General features: G+C 34.7%; 1 protein-coding gene across 1 annotated transcript; it reads left to right on the top strand.

Moving 5' to 3' along the window:
- The first annotated feature begins 11622 nt into the window (after window positions 1-11622).
- LOC110760757 (auxin-responsive protein IAA26) lies at window positions 11623-15461 on the top strand. Its single transcript, XM_021963076.2, has 6 exons — window positions 11623-12416; window positions 12559-13213; window positions 13856-14130; window positions 14469-14616; window positions 14971-15035; window positions 15150-15461. The coding sequence occupies exons 2-6, from the start codon at window positions 12672-12674 to the stop codon at window positions 15197-15199; spliced, it is 1080 nt and encodes a 359-aa protein (XP_021818768.1). The 5' UTR covers window positions 11623-12416; window positions 12559-12671; the 3' UTR covers window positions 15200-15461.
- Window positions 15462-15982: the final 521 nt, after the last annotated feature.

Here is a 15982-nt window from a genome sequence, read left to right as displayed (position 1 = left end):
TTTAATAAAAAGGTATTTTTATGGTCCAAAAGGAGTTAGGATAGATTTTTTTGGTCGAATATTTTTATGTATTATCAAACGGAAGAAAACGTGCATGAAGATTGAAAATGAAATTTACCAACCAAAAAAAAAACACTAATTCTGAAAGGGAATAAAAGGGCAAAATGGGAAAGAGATTTCACGGGAATGGCAATGAAGGCTGGTTTTGGGAAAAGGATGGGCACAAGTTGCGAAGAGCTGGCAAAGAAAACGACAGTTTAGTTGGGTCCCACGAATTTGGCGCCAATGTCTCAAAAGCTCGCCGGTAAATTGTCTCGTCACCGGCGATTCCCGCATCAAAACTCGTTGACTCCTCTTACCTTTTGACTCCCGAGTAACCGACAGTGACACTTTTTTAAGGTGGTGTTCGTATACATCAATGTACTTGTAATTAAACTACTACTAAAAATCTAGAGCCGTTTGTTCCTTGTTGGGCATCTATCTTCTTTGTATTCTCTTTTTTATTTTCTCCAATAATTCAAGTCTTAAATGTTTAGATCTATAAATACGAATACTTTCACGTGGTTATGAGTCATGATTATGAGCAAGGGCGGATCTAGCCCTTTTTTGGCTAGACGGCCGCCCAATCAAAAGCTTTTGTGTTGTGACAGGTTGACTACGAAAATAATATCCAAATTTTGTAATACATTATTTTCATATCATTTATCTCGATATTGGTATTTGATCTATACTTCATATTGTCCATGTGTATTTCTGTAAACATGATATTTGACAGATCGATTGGCTAGAAACTTTTCGATAGGTGGTCACTTAAAACCGGAGGAAGCAGCAGATAGGAGCCCAATGCTTGGCGATTAGTTGTGCGGTGGCGCTTAAAAATAAAATCGGAGAAGTGGGGTTTTGACTGGGTAGGGCCGCACGTGGGTAGGAGACAACTGTAAATAGGTGCTGAGTGCATGAGAGAGAGAAAGAGAGAGAAGATGTTAACCTGGAGACCCCCCAAAAGAGAGACAATAATTATTACCTACTATAACCATAACTCGTACCTGCCTGCATCCTGCTACCCTTTATTTTACGTGTCCTTTCAATTTTCCACTTTTAACTTCCCATCCCAAAATACCATAAAACTTACGGATTTGTCTTACAATACGATCATTCTCGGAGTGGATTAAAATTGGTCAAAATCCAAATTAGTAAAAAGCTAAATACCATTAACAGATTTGTTTACCACACTCAAAAGTCAAAAACATTTGCAAAAATGTGGGGGATTGTAGCATGGCTAGGGTTCCTTGCTTGTATATTTTTTTTCATGTTGCAATTAAGACGAAGTTTTTGTTTTGTTGCCGAAGTTAGAAAGATGAGAGAAATTCAAACACACACACATCACATGTATTATGGGAGCATGAATCCATGACCACTTGAGAGCACATCAAAAGCCTGAGTCAATTCAACTAACACTCTATTGATAAGACGACGTTAATTTGAAGTTCATATTTGTAGGGTTAATTTAAAAACAATTTAGCCTCAGACTAATTTCTTCTCTTATATTTAAACACCTTTCAACATTAAAAAAAGAAATATCACTAAACCGAAACCTATCCTAATCGAATCAGCATATAGCTTAAACAGAAAGAAAAAAAATATTATCAAAGAATGATGATGGGACCCGGTGCCATGCTGGATGCATGTGGATTTGGTTAGTAAGTATATCTATCTAAATACCTAATTAGGTGACAAAATGAATGGATTCTGTATGAACCTTTAGTTGTACGCCACCAACTATTTTATAGTCTGGAATGAAAATGAATCATTATTTTTGTAGTAAATCCAGACTGGCTTTGTCGTACAAAATATGCTAAAGCTTCATTGCTGATTGATTTACCCTCTTTATTTATTTTGATGTATCAATGAATCTCTGCCCAAGGCCCCACAGCCACCACCCTTGGATCTTGTCTATATTTGGCTTTACAGTTCCAAGAAATTTTGCCCTTCTTCTTAATCACCAATCCCATTCTTAATCACCTCAACTTGACCATGTCAAAGTTTGATGCTTCTTTTATAACCACTAAATGCTTTAAGGAAAATTTCAATGTTCTGCTTATAAAAGCACTTATGAGCATAAATGCTTCTTACCGAAGCGAAGCCCCAAACAGGTTCATATTCACGAACATCGTAGTACTAGTGAGTCAACTATGTAGCGGTTTGGTTCTTCAATGACAATGACCTTTACTTGAAGCTTTGGCTCTGCAAAAAGTTACCAAATATCTACAATTTAGGTGAAATTATTCATTTGATTTCAATAACTTTAACATGACATCTCCTTTTCTGCGGGAAGAAAAAGAAACAAGCATATCACATTACCCTATATCCACTTCAACAAAAATAATGGATGTTCTTGGGCCAACGATTGCCATTTCACCTTTAGCATATGGGCTCTGCTCTAGCAAGCTAGTTATTACCTAAATAAAAGCCCAAAGACTAATTTCCTGGGCTACCTTTTCTATGTGGTTGCACGTTTTTTTTTAAAAAATTCCCATCAATCTCAACTGCAGTTATAAAAGAAGTAACCCAAAAAAAAAAGTTTTTTTTCTTCATACTTGTCTATGTATGTTACTTAAGTTTAGTTAATTTGATTGTAATTACCATGATTGATTGAGAATTTTTAATAATTTTAGAAAATTCTAAGGCATATTGCTCACATAGTGAGTTTTCTTTGTTGTTGAGACAAGCGATAATCTACTTATGCCAGTTGGGTTGCATATGTGAGTTAAGCCAATTGGCTAGAACAATGTGTTCACTTTTTTGCAACAAAGTTCGAATCCGTTATACTTGTCATAGGTGTTTGTTTATCAATAAACTAAATGTTAATATTGCTCCTATTGAGAGGGGCGATAATATACTAAACTCATACACACAACATGAATGCTATGACTCAAACTTAGGACCTTGTCTAAGGAAATAATTACTCCAAACCAGGGACGGTCCCATGAACATGTTAACCTGGGCTATAGCCCCCAGGGAACTTCTTTTTTTTGGGACTAAATTAGTACTCTAGCCTATCTAGCCTAGGCAATCAGCCGGCTAACAAGAAGAAAGGACAGAGGAAGAAGAAAGGACAGAGGAAGAAGAAAGGAAGAAGGAAAATGGAAGAGAGGAAGAAGAAGGAAAAAGAATAAAAAAAACACAGGGGGAGATGATAAACAATCGAAAAGAGAGAGAGAGAGAGAGAGAGAAAAGAAATATAATAAAAAAAGGGGAAAGGAGGAAATAGAATTTAAAAAAAAAAGGATGTGTGTGTTGGGATGAGATATGTGTTTTTATTTTATTTTTACTTCAATTTCTTCTAAATATTTCCCAGTACATGTGTAGCTTTCCTCTTTTTTTTTTCTTTTTTTTTTGTTTCCCTTCAATCCCTCCCAAATATTTCAACAATATTATCAATAATTCCAAGATTTTTGTTTGTTTCAAATGTCAGTAGAATAGAAAAAAAGTTCTAAATATGATAAAGAAAATATATATTGGAAAAAGAGGGCTTATAATTTTTTTTGGTAACAAACAAGAGCTTATAATTTACCCCCAAAAAAAAGGTATCCATTAAACACAGTCTAAAAAAATATATCAATCATTGGATTCGTTTCAACATTTAGCCTATTCCTACAAATATTCCTAACTTCGCCCTTGAATTTAGCCCATGTCATTTTCAAATCCTGTGTCCGTCCCTACTCCAAACTACTACACTAGTGGATTCTTTGCAGAAGTACCATGACTTAATTGGTAGGAATTGATGGCTTATTATTGAGTTGTCATTAGTAAGTTTACAATGAACAATTTGTCATCTGATCTTATGCACAAACACCCTTTATATTTCTCCAAACAAAGCTCTCTTTGTGTTGGGCCAAATATATAAATAAAGCTGCTGCAGGTTAATAAGATCTTACAAGTAGCCCAAAATATCAACAAAAGCCTACCCACATGCTGCAAAATGCATCTTCAATTAATTCTCTTTGTGGACTTTTGGGCTTTAAATATTAAGGCTTTCATAGGTTCAACATTTCAGGCTGATTTGTCAATTATAAGAGCATTTATAACCATACTCCCTATTTATTTAGTGAAAATTTAGCTAAAAACCCACAAAAGTTATTTTAGGTCTTTCGGAGCTCTCTACAAAATTTGAACTCAAATCATACTTCATAGTTTAGGGAGTCATAAATACTATAGTTATTTTTTACTTCAATACGATTGGTCCATTTTTATAAAAAATGATATAAAAAAATAGTTAGCATTAATTAAGAGTTTAAACTATACATAAAACAAAGCAGCATTAAATTATAGGGAGTCACTATGTCTATGAGTCCTTCCTCTCTCATTAGATTTAGGAGCTCCTAGAGATCTCCATATTTTAGGAGGTGAATAGGGAGCATGGTTGGAGTTGTATTTTTCCAATTCATCCCTAAAATTTGTGAATGCTCTAAGAGGCGTTTTTGCTTGTGCAAACATGCCATTGCGAACTTTCGATAAACTTTCTTCGTCAACATAAAAATGCATACTTGTCAAACTCGCAGACAAATATGTCAATCCATTATAACATATCTTTGTCGATCCCCTGCAAATTAACGATTATATTATGATTAGTGCGGCTAATTAACCCAAGTCAATGACTCGTGCCAATCGTTAATCATCACCTAATTAAAGAAGTGTGGAAAAGTTACGGCACTCTCGATTACTTTCAAGACTCTTGTCTTAGGGACCAAACGATTGTACAAGTTAAGATGAACCCTTCACATAAAGCTTTCAAGTAGACCTTGAAAACTAGAAATCAAAGTGTTCACAAAACCACCAACATAAATTTCCTTCCCTTTGACGATAGCTTTTGGACAATCGTCAAGCACGCCTAAACGACTAATCCCTTGTTGACGTTATGTACAACTCATTATGACATATATCATATATACATTAATGATTAATAAGCGAAGAATATATGCGTCTCAGCCTATTTTTAGTTTATCGAATAATTATTTGAAGCATTTTGTCAAACGCATGTCGCTTCTCTTAAAAGGAATAATAATAATAATAATAATAATAATTAAGAATATTGGATTTACCAAAATTATGATCAAATCATCAAAACCCTTCTGATGAAAAGAACCATATTTGCTGGAGGGTCCTCAAATACTGAATTTTTATAAAGATCATAGAGGAATATTACGTGTCACATTGCTGGGAGTGCATGGAACACTTATAGCATTATGATAAGCTTCAGGCCGCAATAAACAAATTAAACAAAATGCTCATTCTCTTGCTTTAATTTTCTTTCTCATTGGCAATCATTTTCTTGGGCCCTAAAATAGTGTCAAAGCCACGATTCCTGGATGTCCAGATTAAATTACCCACGTTTATCAAGGGAAGAAATGGGGTCCTTCATCGGTCCATCTTGCTTTCCTCTTTATTTTCCTTGTCCTTGATAAATTTTCTTTTCGGTAGAAAACTTATGCTTATAAGCGGTTTTATTTTGAAGTGCGGTGAAATTTTTATTAAAAGCACTTTTTTTTTAATATGATGAATATATTTTAACTTTAGTGACTCCATACAAAGCACGTAAGTTTTTCTGTCAAACAATATTATAAACGCTTTCAAAAGCGTTAACTTAATTTATAGAAATTGCATGCAATATTTGCGGTTAAGGGGGTTAAGGGAGGCGAAGAGAGAGATAGGATTGATTAGGAAGATATGCAGAAAGTGTGATTTTGGAGTCATTTTTTTTCTTTCCCTTCAATCAATTTCAGCAACTCATGTTTCAATTTCAATATTGTCATAATTATTTAAATTTGTTCTTCGTGTAATTGGAATAATATCTTGCTGTCTCATCTGCTTTGTCTTCCAACTCCACTCCACTTTGTGTGTGGCTTCTCTGAAAACGAATAATAATATAACGGCGCATAATGCGTTCTCACTCGTCTTTCCGGGCATGTGGGCTTTTTTCACAAAAAAGTCTAAACACTAAATCAAGATAGATGCTTTGTTTCCCATAAATATCGTTATTATATATATCAGAAAATTAATCTAGAATTTCGGTTTTTTTTTTATACACAAAATATTAGTTATTTACAATTCATGTGAATTGAACTTAAGATATCCTCCAATTAAGTGGAGATAAATACCACTAGACCAAAGGATAGTTGGTATAGGTAAGTTAAATTTCATTTACTCTCCATTTGGATGAAGGAAAATAACTCAAAACTTAGCTAAAAGTCGGGAATTTAAGAAAAGAAATTAATAATTCCCTTGTTTGGCAACTTAAACGCGGAATTTATTAAATGACATGAGGAAAAAATTGTGAAAATTGGGGCATCAAATTCCCGAGTTTAATTGCCACCAAAATAGGTGTCATTTCACAATTTTCATAGTGTCATTTACAAAATTCGACATACATAAATCCAAACACTGAAATCTTCAATTTCCATAAATTGAAATGATGAAAATATAAATTTCGTTATTTTAAAATTCTATGTAATTTTCAATTCCTTCATCCAAATGGAGAGTTAGGGTTTTCTTATTGTAATCATGACTTAATCTTGAATTAAGACCCAAGATGAAGTGCATGCATCTTTATATTCAAAGTATGCATGACTCTTCAAACCATAATTAAGATCAACAATTAATTATGGAATAAACTAAAGCACGCTTTTGTGGGAACCTGCCTTTTTCTCTCAAAAGCTTTTGAAAGCTCCCTTTATCCCATGCCAATAATTAACACAAGAGGCTTCGTGATGGTTGTTATGAACATTGCTCTTTAGCCAGCAACCTCATGCTTCGAATTATCACAAACATGAAACGTCCCCTCCTTCAAAAATATCAAGTTGGGGCATTTCGCTCGCTCTTTGTGCTTTATTTGCATTGCAATAGCAAAATCTAATTATGCTTTATTCGCATGTGTAAGTTATCTGAATTTACCTGATACGTGTAGTTTACAACTAATTACATAATTAGTTACTCGAAACTTTTGTACGACACCATAATATTAATAACATCATCATCACGCCGAACGCGGTGTTATCAATCCATCCAAACTACGACACGTTGCGACAGCAGATTTGTACACTAGGTTACAGAAGAAAAAGGCTACGTTATGCTTTGGCAACCTACTCAAATGCAAACCTACTATTCATTTATGGAAGTGAGGAATTGGGTTCCATTCTATAATCGCAAATCAATACCCTCCACGAACAGGCCAAGAGTGGTCCTACTCCTACACCACAAATCACACTAGTAACAGTATAGCAGCCAGTAGGGCAAATTTTAAAGCGAAGGCAAACAAAACTATCCAGAGGATAGTGATGGAATGCAGCAACAAAAAAATAGGGAATTAAGACAGTGATGGAATGGAAGCAATCAATGAATTGAAGAAAAAAAAAAAGGCCAAGGAATAGAGAGGGGGGCCATATTTGTGACAAAGTTGAGTTTTGGTCACATAGTATGATATGAGTAGAGATAAAAAGTATCAGTACTAGTGGGGTCTGCCACCAAAGCACAAATAAAGTTTGGGATATATATCAATGGTGTAATATATATATATATATAGGGATTTTTCAAATAATTTTATTTGAGGGATGTCCTTTAGAGTATCTTATAATTTTTTTTTTTAAACGATTGAAACTATCTATTTTTTAAATCTTCATTCATCGATAATCCTTGCAAAAAATTAGACAAATCAGAAATCATTTAGACATTCAATTGTGTCATACTTTTCAATGAACATGGTACTTAAAAAAAAAACTAAATTTTCAATAATTTAATTGAGTGGTCAAATTATATCGGATTCAAGTCATTTTTTGCATAGATGATCTTAAAATAAATATATACAAAATAGACGATTTGGATTAATGAAATACAATGTATGGTGGGCCCTATAAAGATGTCACTTAAATAAGCTTATTTGAGGATTGTTTTGGTGTTAAAAAATACGGAGAAAACTTGGTTGGAAATGAGAGGCAAAGCAGCCCATTTGTAATTTGTAGAGCCCACACAGTGGCCCTCGCATTTATAAATAAAAAATTAAAAAAGAGAAGAAAGAAGCCGAAGGCATAATAAAGAAGTAGAGACTAAGGTCATAAAAAGAAGTTTATGGTGGTTATTTAGGTTGAGATTTGCTTGTCACGTTTTTGTTTTATTATCAGTCGAAAGCGCATTAGATTAGTATATAATCTTTGGATAAGATCCTAAAATTAATGATTTGTATTTCCTTTTCCCACTAACAGTTGTTGTCAGAAATCAGAAATTTTAGTGTGTGATGGTTATACTGTAATGCGATATTAGTTGTTTATGTGTTGTAATATTAGTAGATATCATGATTGATATATGTTATAAGAAATTTCTAAGTGTACAATAGTCACATCGTCACATGATGTTATTAATTTATATGTTCTAATACGAGTGGACAAGAGAGTTGATATTTCAAAGACCTAAAGTATAATATTAATGCAGAGAGTCACACGTTATAACATAACTGAATTGGTAACACCACGTGAGGATGTGAGGATCACAACAAAAAATTACTATATCATGACCTAAAGCATAAATTAAATCATGTATTTTAACATGAGTGATTTTCAACGAAAAAATAAATATTCGTCAAAATACGATGAGACCATGTTCATAATTTTTGTTTTTGTTTTTGTTGGATCAAAACATTTTAGTCATTTAACAACAAAACATTACTCACTCTAAATACAATTAATGAGAAATTAAGAACGTCAAAATGACAAATTTAACCAAAGAACTTAACCTTTTTTTTTTTACTTCTCTTTTTTGGGGTGCTACAACAGTTGTATAACCTAAAATAAAAAAAGAACAGAAAATAAAAATGATGAATCAGACGGTCGGGATTAAAGCATCAAAGTGACTCCCATGATTTGACTGGCAGCCTTTTAGTGCGCCATGTCTGATTTCCATCCAATAAATTCTTGTTATGTTTTGAGGACAAAGGCATCATGACCAGTACGACCTCCTGATTTGACGTCTTCATCACGAGCTGTTCCTCACCTTCCATTTCAAGATCAACGGCTCACGTTTTTTACAAATTATCATAATTTACAAGAACACTTTCTTTTAGTAATTTTGCAAAACACAAAAAACAAAATTCGAAAAGTGGCTGATTCGATGCAGATCACGAAATTATTGTAAGACCTCCCGTACGTAATAATTACGTACTCCGATGACTCACAGTCAGAGAGGGCGTTAAATGTCGAACATGTTGGGTTGGTCGGAGGCCAAGAGGTCACGTGCACCCCCACGCGAGAGTCGAAAGCGACGTCGTATGCCCCCACAAACACAAAAAGCAAAGGGCTTTAAGCTACCGACACGTGTCTTTCAGTCCTAGATTCACAAAGCCCACAATAGGCTGCGTACTTTTGGGCTAATACAAAGTATGCGTTTCGCAGTATCCAACCAGACCAGCCGACCGTGGCTCCATACACTTCGGTCACAGTGTAATTACTAAATCGCCGATTTTTTTGAATTTTTTTTTTTATATTTTGTGTACGGAAAATATTATCCGAACAAAAAGACCATATAGTCCGTAATTTGTTCATAACATGTTGTCCAAGTTCAAGGTTAATATTGGAAAATTGCTTCGCTTTCAAGCCTGTCAATTTTTGGGGGGTACATTTTCACCAACCCACTTCCTTCAATTCTTCAAATCTTTCAAAATTGTAGCTTACTTATCCGAATCGAATGAAAACACAAAGAAAAAAAGAGAGGAAAATATTGAAAACTTGTACCCTGAAAACAGTACATTTGAATATAGTTTTGTCCACGGTTTTGATGTATACATCAAAATCACTTCAATTTGTCTAATTTTCCTTTTGGTGTGGTATTGCCGTATTGACCAAAATGACTGATTTCTACGTGAAATAATATATTATAATTTGCATGGCAAACACAAATTTATATATTATAATTTGCAAACATTATGCATCTACATATATTCTGCTCTAGAAAGACGTCGTGATTTTCACACTGTATTTTTTGACCCCGTTTGATAATCATCTCATTTTAAGTTTTAAGTTTTTATTTTTTGTACTAGAATATAATATAGAGAAAAAAAGGAAGAACTGAAGTGAGATTGAAAGGGGAATGATGTGAGGAGAGGTAGGGCATGTTTATATTACTTGTCATTTCAAAATGAAGAAAAAAAGGATTTTAGTAAGATAACACAATAACAACTTGCCCAACTAAGTGGACTAGTAATAGTTCATTTTAGCCACAATATAAGTCTTTGCTTATACATTTGTATTAATCTACATAATAAGGAAGAGTTTTGATTGTTATACTCATTCAATTATGGTGCTTCTGCTCCAACAAAAAAAATAAAATTAGTGTCAACGGTTGTTAGACCCACATCATTAAATAAACAATTACACGTGTTGACGATTAATAAACTCTTATTAGTGAAATGACAATTACTTGCACACTTGTCTGCACTTTTTTGTCTTACAAAAATTTATTGAGACCTCTTTTTCTTTATGTCTTTAAGATGTCGTATAAGAACTTTTATTTATGAGAATGTTTCTTTCAGAAGAATAGTGATAACATATTTTGCGAATGATGTGATAAGCAACGCAATCACAAATAATGTGATAAGAAAACGTAATCTAATGCTCAAATGAAAAGCCAGATGTAGATAATGTGATCAAACTGCATAATTAGCATTAATTGATGGAAAACTAGATGTTAGACGCAAATAATGCATAAAAGCTTGTATTTTAGTAACCAGTGTAGTGTTTCAATTGAAGAAGCGACCAAAGGGCATCATGGTCATGAAGTGCAATGTTGGGAGTTGGTGAACCACCCATTAATGGAGAGAAAAATAAACCTGACCGATTTAAACCGATACAGGCGATTATTTGCCGAGTTTTTGAGATTCTTTTAGCGTAGGGATCAAAGAGTAGTACGTATAAAAATCCCATCGCAAACACTATTCAAAAGCAGCTCTCCTTTAAGCTGCGAAGAGTAGAGCAGTACAACAAGTTCCCTTGAGCTTTGTGTCCTGCTGCTACGCGTTTTGTTCATCTGTTAACATCCCAAAACAGAGATCACAAATCCAACGGCTATGGTGAGCTCACCCGCATGAGACTCTCTCGCCCTAGTCCCCATTTGGTTTTGGGATGTGTGGACGGCAACAAGAGAGAGAGAGAGAGAGCGAGAGATGAGAGCGCAGACAAGATCATGGGATCTGCATGTTTTTATTGCACAAGCCCTGCAAATATGGATCATGCAAATCCTTTCTCAACTTTTTTCTCTCTTTTCCTTTGGGAGCACAGAGTTTTAAAATGAAAAAAACAAAACAAAATTGACCAATAGACATCATCTCCCATCCATCAATTTTCTTGGCCTGCTAAAAAGCAACCCAATAATTTACTTATCTCAAAAGCTAAGCCTAACAAAGCAACAAGTGTCTTGCTTATCCAAACACTCCCGAAATTAACACTTACTTAATCAGTGACTTTGACACTAATAAAAAGCAAACATGTCTTGGGGTTTGTGCTAAACATATCAATTCAAACATAAAGGCAGTGACTTTGGGAGTAAGAATGTGATTTGCAAACAAGAAGGGGATGTTTGGGGCGGTGTGCTAATGAGGCTAAATATTTTGTAGTGTAGAGAGAGTATCTTTAGGGGGAGGTCAGCACAGCACGCTTTGCTTCTTGAGTTGAACAACCTAACGTTTTTTTTAGAGGGCTCAGGTTGCGTGCGTTTTGCTCTAATTTTGTTTCCTGTTTTGGGGTTCTTTGGGTGAAGGGAATCTCTCTGGCCATCTCATCTCTTTTATCTCTTTTATTTCTCCCTCTCTCTCTCATTTGTAAGAATCACTCTCAGACAACTGTTCAAAACCCACAAGTCACAAAAGTAGAGAGAGAAAAAGAAAAAAAAAGAAAAAGAAAAAAAAAGGAGAGAGAAGAGAGAAGAGAGAAGAGAGAAGAGAGAAGAGAGAAGAGAGAAGAGAGAACCTACTTCAGCGTAGAGCAAATTAAAAGAGAAAAAGCTAGACATCAATCCCACCCTATCATAGCTCCCTATCCTCTTTGTGCTTTTGGGTTGGTTGGTATTCTATTTGTATTTCTTTCTTTCTTCCTCTTGTGGGCTTTTATGTACGTTTGAGCTTTAGCTAGCTCTTCTTGTATGTTGTTTGTTATATTGTGTTTCAGTCTTGGAGTTTTCTTAAGGATTTTCACTGGTTGTGGCGTTTGAAAGTTGGTCCTTGTTTCTTCATCAAGATCCCTTCTGTCTGTTTTCTTTTTGACTCAAACCCATCTCTTTCTGATATCAAGTGTGTGTGTGAGAGAGAACAACTTGTTTTTGTGCACATGAAGATGTTGGCCTTCAAAGTTTTGAGCTTTGGCTAGACACTTGTATAAAAGGTACATGACCTTTCTACCTTTCTGTTCCATTTTTTCTCTGTGTTCATGTAGATGTTTTCTTTTGTAGTTCAATTTTGTTGATTTTTGTACTTCGTTGTTTGTCCCTCAACCTTCTAACTGTTATGTGCCTTTCATTTCTCAGTGAGGTTCTCCAATTTGCCTAGCCACTGATTTCTGGTGTGTGAAAAGTAGAAGGGAGAGAAAAAGATTTGATTTTTACATTTGGGTTATTTTCAAAACTGTGTCTTGTTGTTTATGGTCACTGAGATGGAGGGATGTACACGAAATGAGGAGGCATGTCCACAGCTGCTAGATTTGATCCCAAGAGAAAGAGATTGGCTTGTGAAAAGAGATGACAGAAGCCATGGCTCTTCAGAGGAGAAAAAGTTGGAGCTCAGGCTTGGGCCTCCAGGTGAAGACTGGTCTTTGAATGGTAACTCCAGAAGCAATAAAGAAAGAGATGAGTCTCTTCTCTCTCTTGGGTACTTTGCCCCTATGTCTTCCAACAACAACAACAACAACGTAAACCACCACCAAACCCAGAAATTTATTTCTCCCTCAGACAACTCTGTTTTGTCCTCATCTCCATGGTCTTACCAGCTGGGAAATATTCATCAACAGCAGACAAAAGTTCCATCTTTTCTTCACTTCACATCAAGCTCTCAGGGCCTGCCTGTTACCCCCAACAAAGCATCACAGCCCTGTTGCACTAAAGTGGTAGACTTGCAGAATGCAGAAAAGAAAGTATTTTCACCAGCTTCTGCAAATACAGCTGTGCCCAACAGCTCTCAGAAAAGGTATCCCAGCTTTTTTTCTCCTTTCTTGTGTATTTTTATCTTTTCAGACAGAGGATATTCAGTCACAGGTTCTCATTGCTATAGAGCTATAGACAAAGTGTGGTCCATGCATAACTGCTTCACGTCTTTATGTTTTCTATTGTATTAATCTAGTGGATCTGATTATATTTCTATTTTTTTCACTTGTTTATTCATTGTGAAAGTGTCAAATTATTTCCCTGTTTTATAATTTTTACTGTGACATACAGATTTTTATTACTTTTTGCTGCTGCTTCATAATAAAGCTGTCCAAGCATACTACCTGTTCTTCCATTTTCATGCAAGTATTGTTTTTTCTGTTATCATTTCTCATCGAATCTGCTTAAAATATTGCCTCGATATTATCTGTTTCACTTTCATTATTCATAAGTTCTTGATGTCTTTTATTTCTACTGATGGAAAAATAGCTTCTCTTGAAAGTTTATGATTATGCAACTTTAAAAAGTTCTTTCATATTTTTGTCATGCTTTATTTACAACATTTTTTCTTGATATTTTGAATAAATTAATATTTTAACTTTGAAAACCACCTTTCCTTCATATCTTAGATTGTATTTGGCCTAATTTTTTCTTTTTTTGATGTTCCCAAAAATAAAAAAAACAGAACTGCTCCTGCTCCAGTTGTTGGTTGGCCTCCAATTCGTTCATTTAGGAAGAATCTTGCAAGCAACAGCTCTTCAAAGCCAACATCTGAGTCCCAAAATGTAGTCCCAAACAAGGTTCCTAATGGTAAACAAGTTGAAACCAGCAGAAAAGGTCTATTTGTGAAAATTAATATGGATGGAGTTCCCATTGGAAGAAAAGTAGACCTCAGTGCCTATGACAGCTATGAAAACCTCTCCTCTGCTGTTGATGAACTCTTCCGTGGCCTTCTGGCAGGTAAATAATTGTCATTCTTAATTTAGTTTGTGGACTGTCTTTTCTAATTTATGTGTAACATCTATTTTTCATGCCACATGTATCAACTATGAATTTGATCTGTAGCTAGTCATTCCATTTGGACAAAACCCAGTCTCACCAAATAAAATTTTATAATGCATAAAGTTGCCTAAACTGCATCTACTTGTTAGACTAGGGATTTGGGGGAGGCAAGCATTTTGGTTTTTCTTCCATTTTGTTTTGATAATTTTCCTGGATTTTTGTGCCTAATGTTTATCATGAAAATGCACCCTTTGTACTAATATAATACTTTTTTCGTCGTTTTCTCTTATGTTTAGCTCAAAGAGATTCCTGTGCTGGTGGAACCCAGAACAAGCAAGAGGAAGAGAAAGAAATTACAGGTTTATTGGATGGAAGTGGGGAATATACTCTAGTATATGAAGATAATGAAGGAGACAGGATGCTTGTTGGGGATGTCCCATGGCAGTAAGCATCGATCTTATCATTGTGGATTTGGTTCAAGACTTAGATTATTATTCGTCTTGCTCGTTTATTATATTCCAACACTTGATTTGAGCCTATAACAAATTAATCACCCCATTTTAAGAAATAATGCAGCATTAGATTCCTAATCTCCAAACAATATGCTACTCCTTCTTTATGCATAAAAATCATATATAGTACTGTTTTTGTTTGTTATTTGTTTATGTAATGATTCCCACAACTCTGTGCGACGGCATCGTAGCATGTCGTTTTTCACCTGAAAAATTTCTAGGATTGTGCCCTGCCATGAGCATAAAACAGTTTTGTATAATTTGGTTCTTGATCTTTGATCTGCAGCATGTTTGTGTCTACTGTGAAGAGGCTGCGTGTGCTGAAGAGCTCTGAACTTTCTGCGCTTTGTCGTAAGTTTGATATTTAATCATTATATAAAAATGCAACTTTGTCTTGATTGATTAGTACCTACTGCTTCCTTCCCTGTACTGATTATAATTAAATTAATGACGTTTTGTTTTCAGTTCGTAACAGCAAACAAGGTAAGATGCCACCAAACTCTGCATCGAAGTGAAGAAAGAGGAATTTTAATCTCAAGAATTCCCCACTGAAGTTTGTATTTTGTAGTAGACTTAATCTGTGTGACTCAATCAGAAGTTTTGCTTTTGTAATTTCTCTTTCAAGAAAGGGAAAGAGAAAAAGGAGGAAATTATTAGCTACAACTCAAGTGATGCCTTTGTTTTTGCTGAAAATGCTATTTAATCCCCATGGCTCTTGTAGAAAAAGAAAGGAAAAAGAAAAAGGAAAAAAAAAGTAGCTCATGTGTTCTGATGGTACATTACTCCATCCATTATGCTTACTTTTTGTTCTGTACTTAAAGGGGATAATTGAACAGAATGCAAATATCAAGAAACCCACTTAGCCCTGTTGCTTTGGATTTGTGTGGTGTCAAATGCTTGGATGAAAACATTACAAAATGAGAAAAAAACTCAATTTCTCATTTTGTAATGTTTCCCACTATTAATGAATAGAGTTTCCTTGATCAAATAAAATAAAATAAAATAAAAAAATGCTTGGATGGACGTCATTTTCCACATCGCTATTAAGCTCTTAAATCGGTTAGACTCCCCCAAGAAGAAAACCTGTTTTGATTGATTCGGCTACTGTTCCAGCAGAAATAAAAGTGAGAAAAAGAATATGCCATAATACTATTTTGTTATTCTCTAATAATGTTATGATTCACGCTATAACACTTTTCAAGTGACATAACATTATTGATCGGGGATAGCAAAATAATATTATTCCCGCAACTAACAGACTTGTATTCTTATCAAGTGTCAATGACTTTTGCTTGAGA

The sequence above is a fragment of the Prunus avium genome, chromosome 3 (assembly GCF_965620075.1).
Source record: "Prunus avium chromosome 3, drPruAviu1.hap1.1, whole genome shotgun sequence".
Classification (NCBI taxonomy): domain Eukaryota; kingdom Viridiplantae; phylum Streptophyta; class Magnoliopsida; order Rosales; family Rosaceae; genus Prunus; species Prunus avium.
Note: the sequence above shows the minus strand (reverse complement) of the source record. Positions and strands in the feature narration are given on the sequence as shown.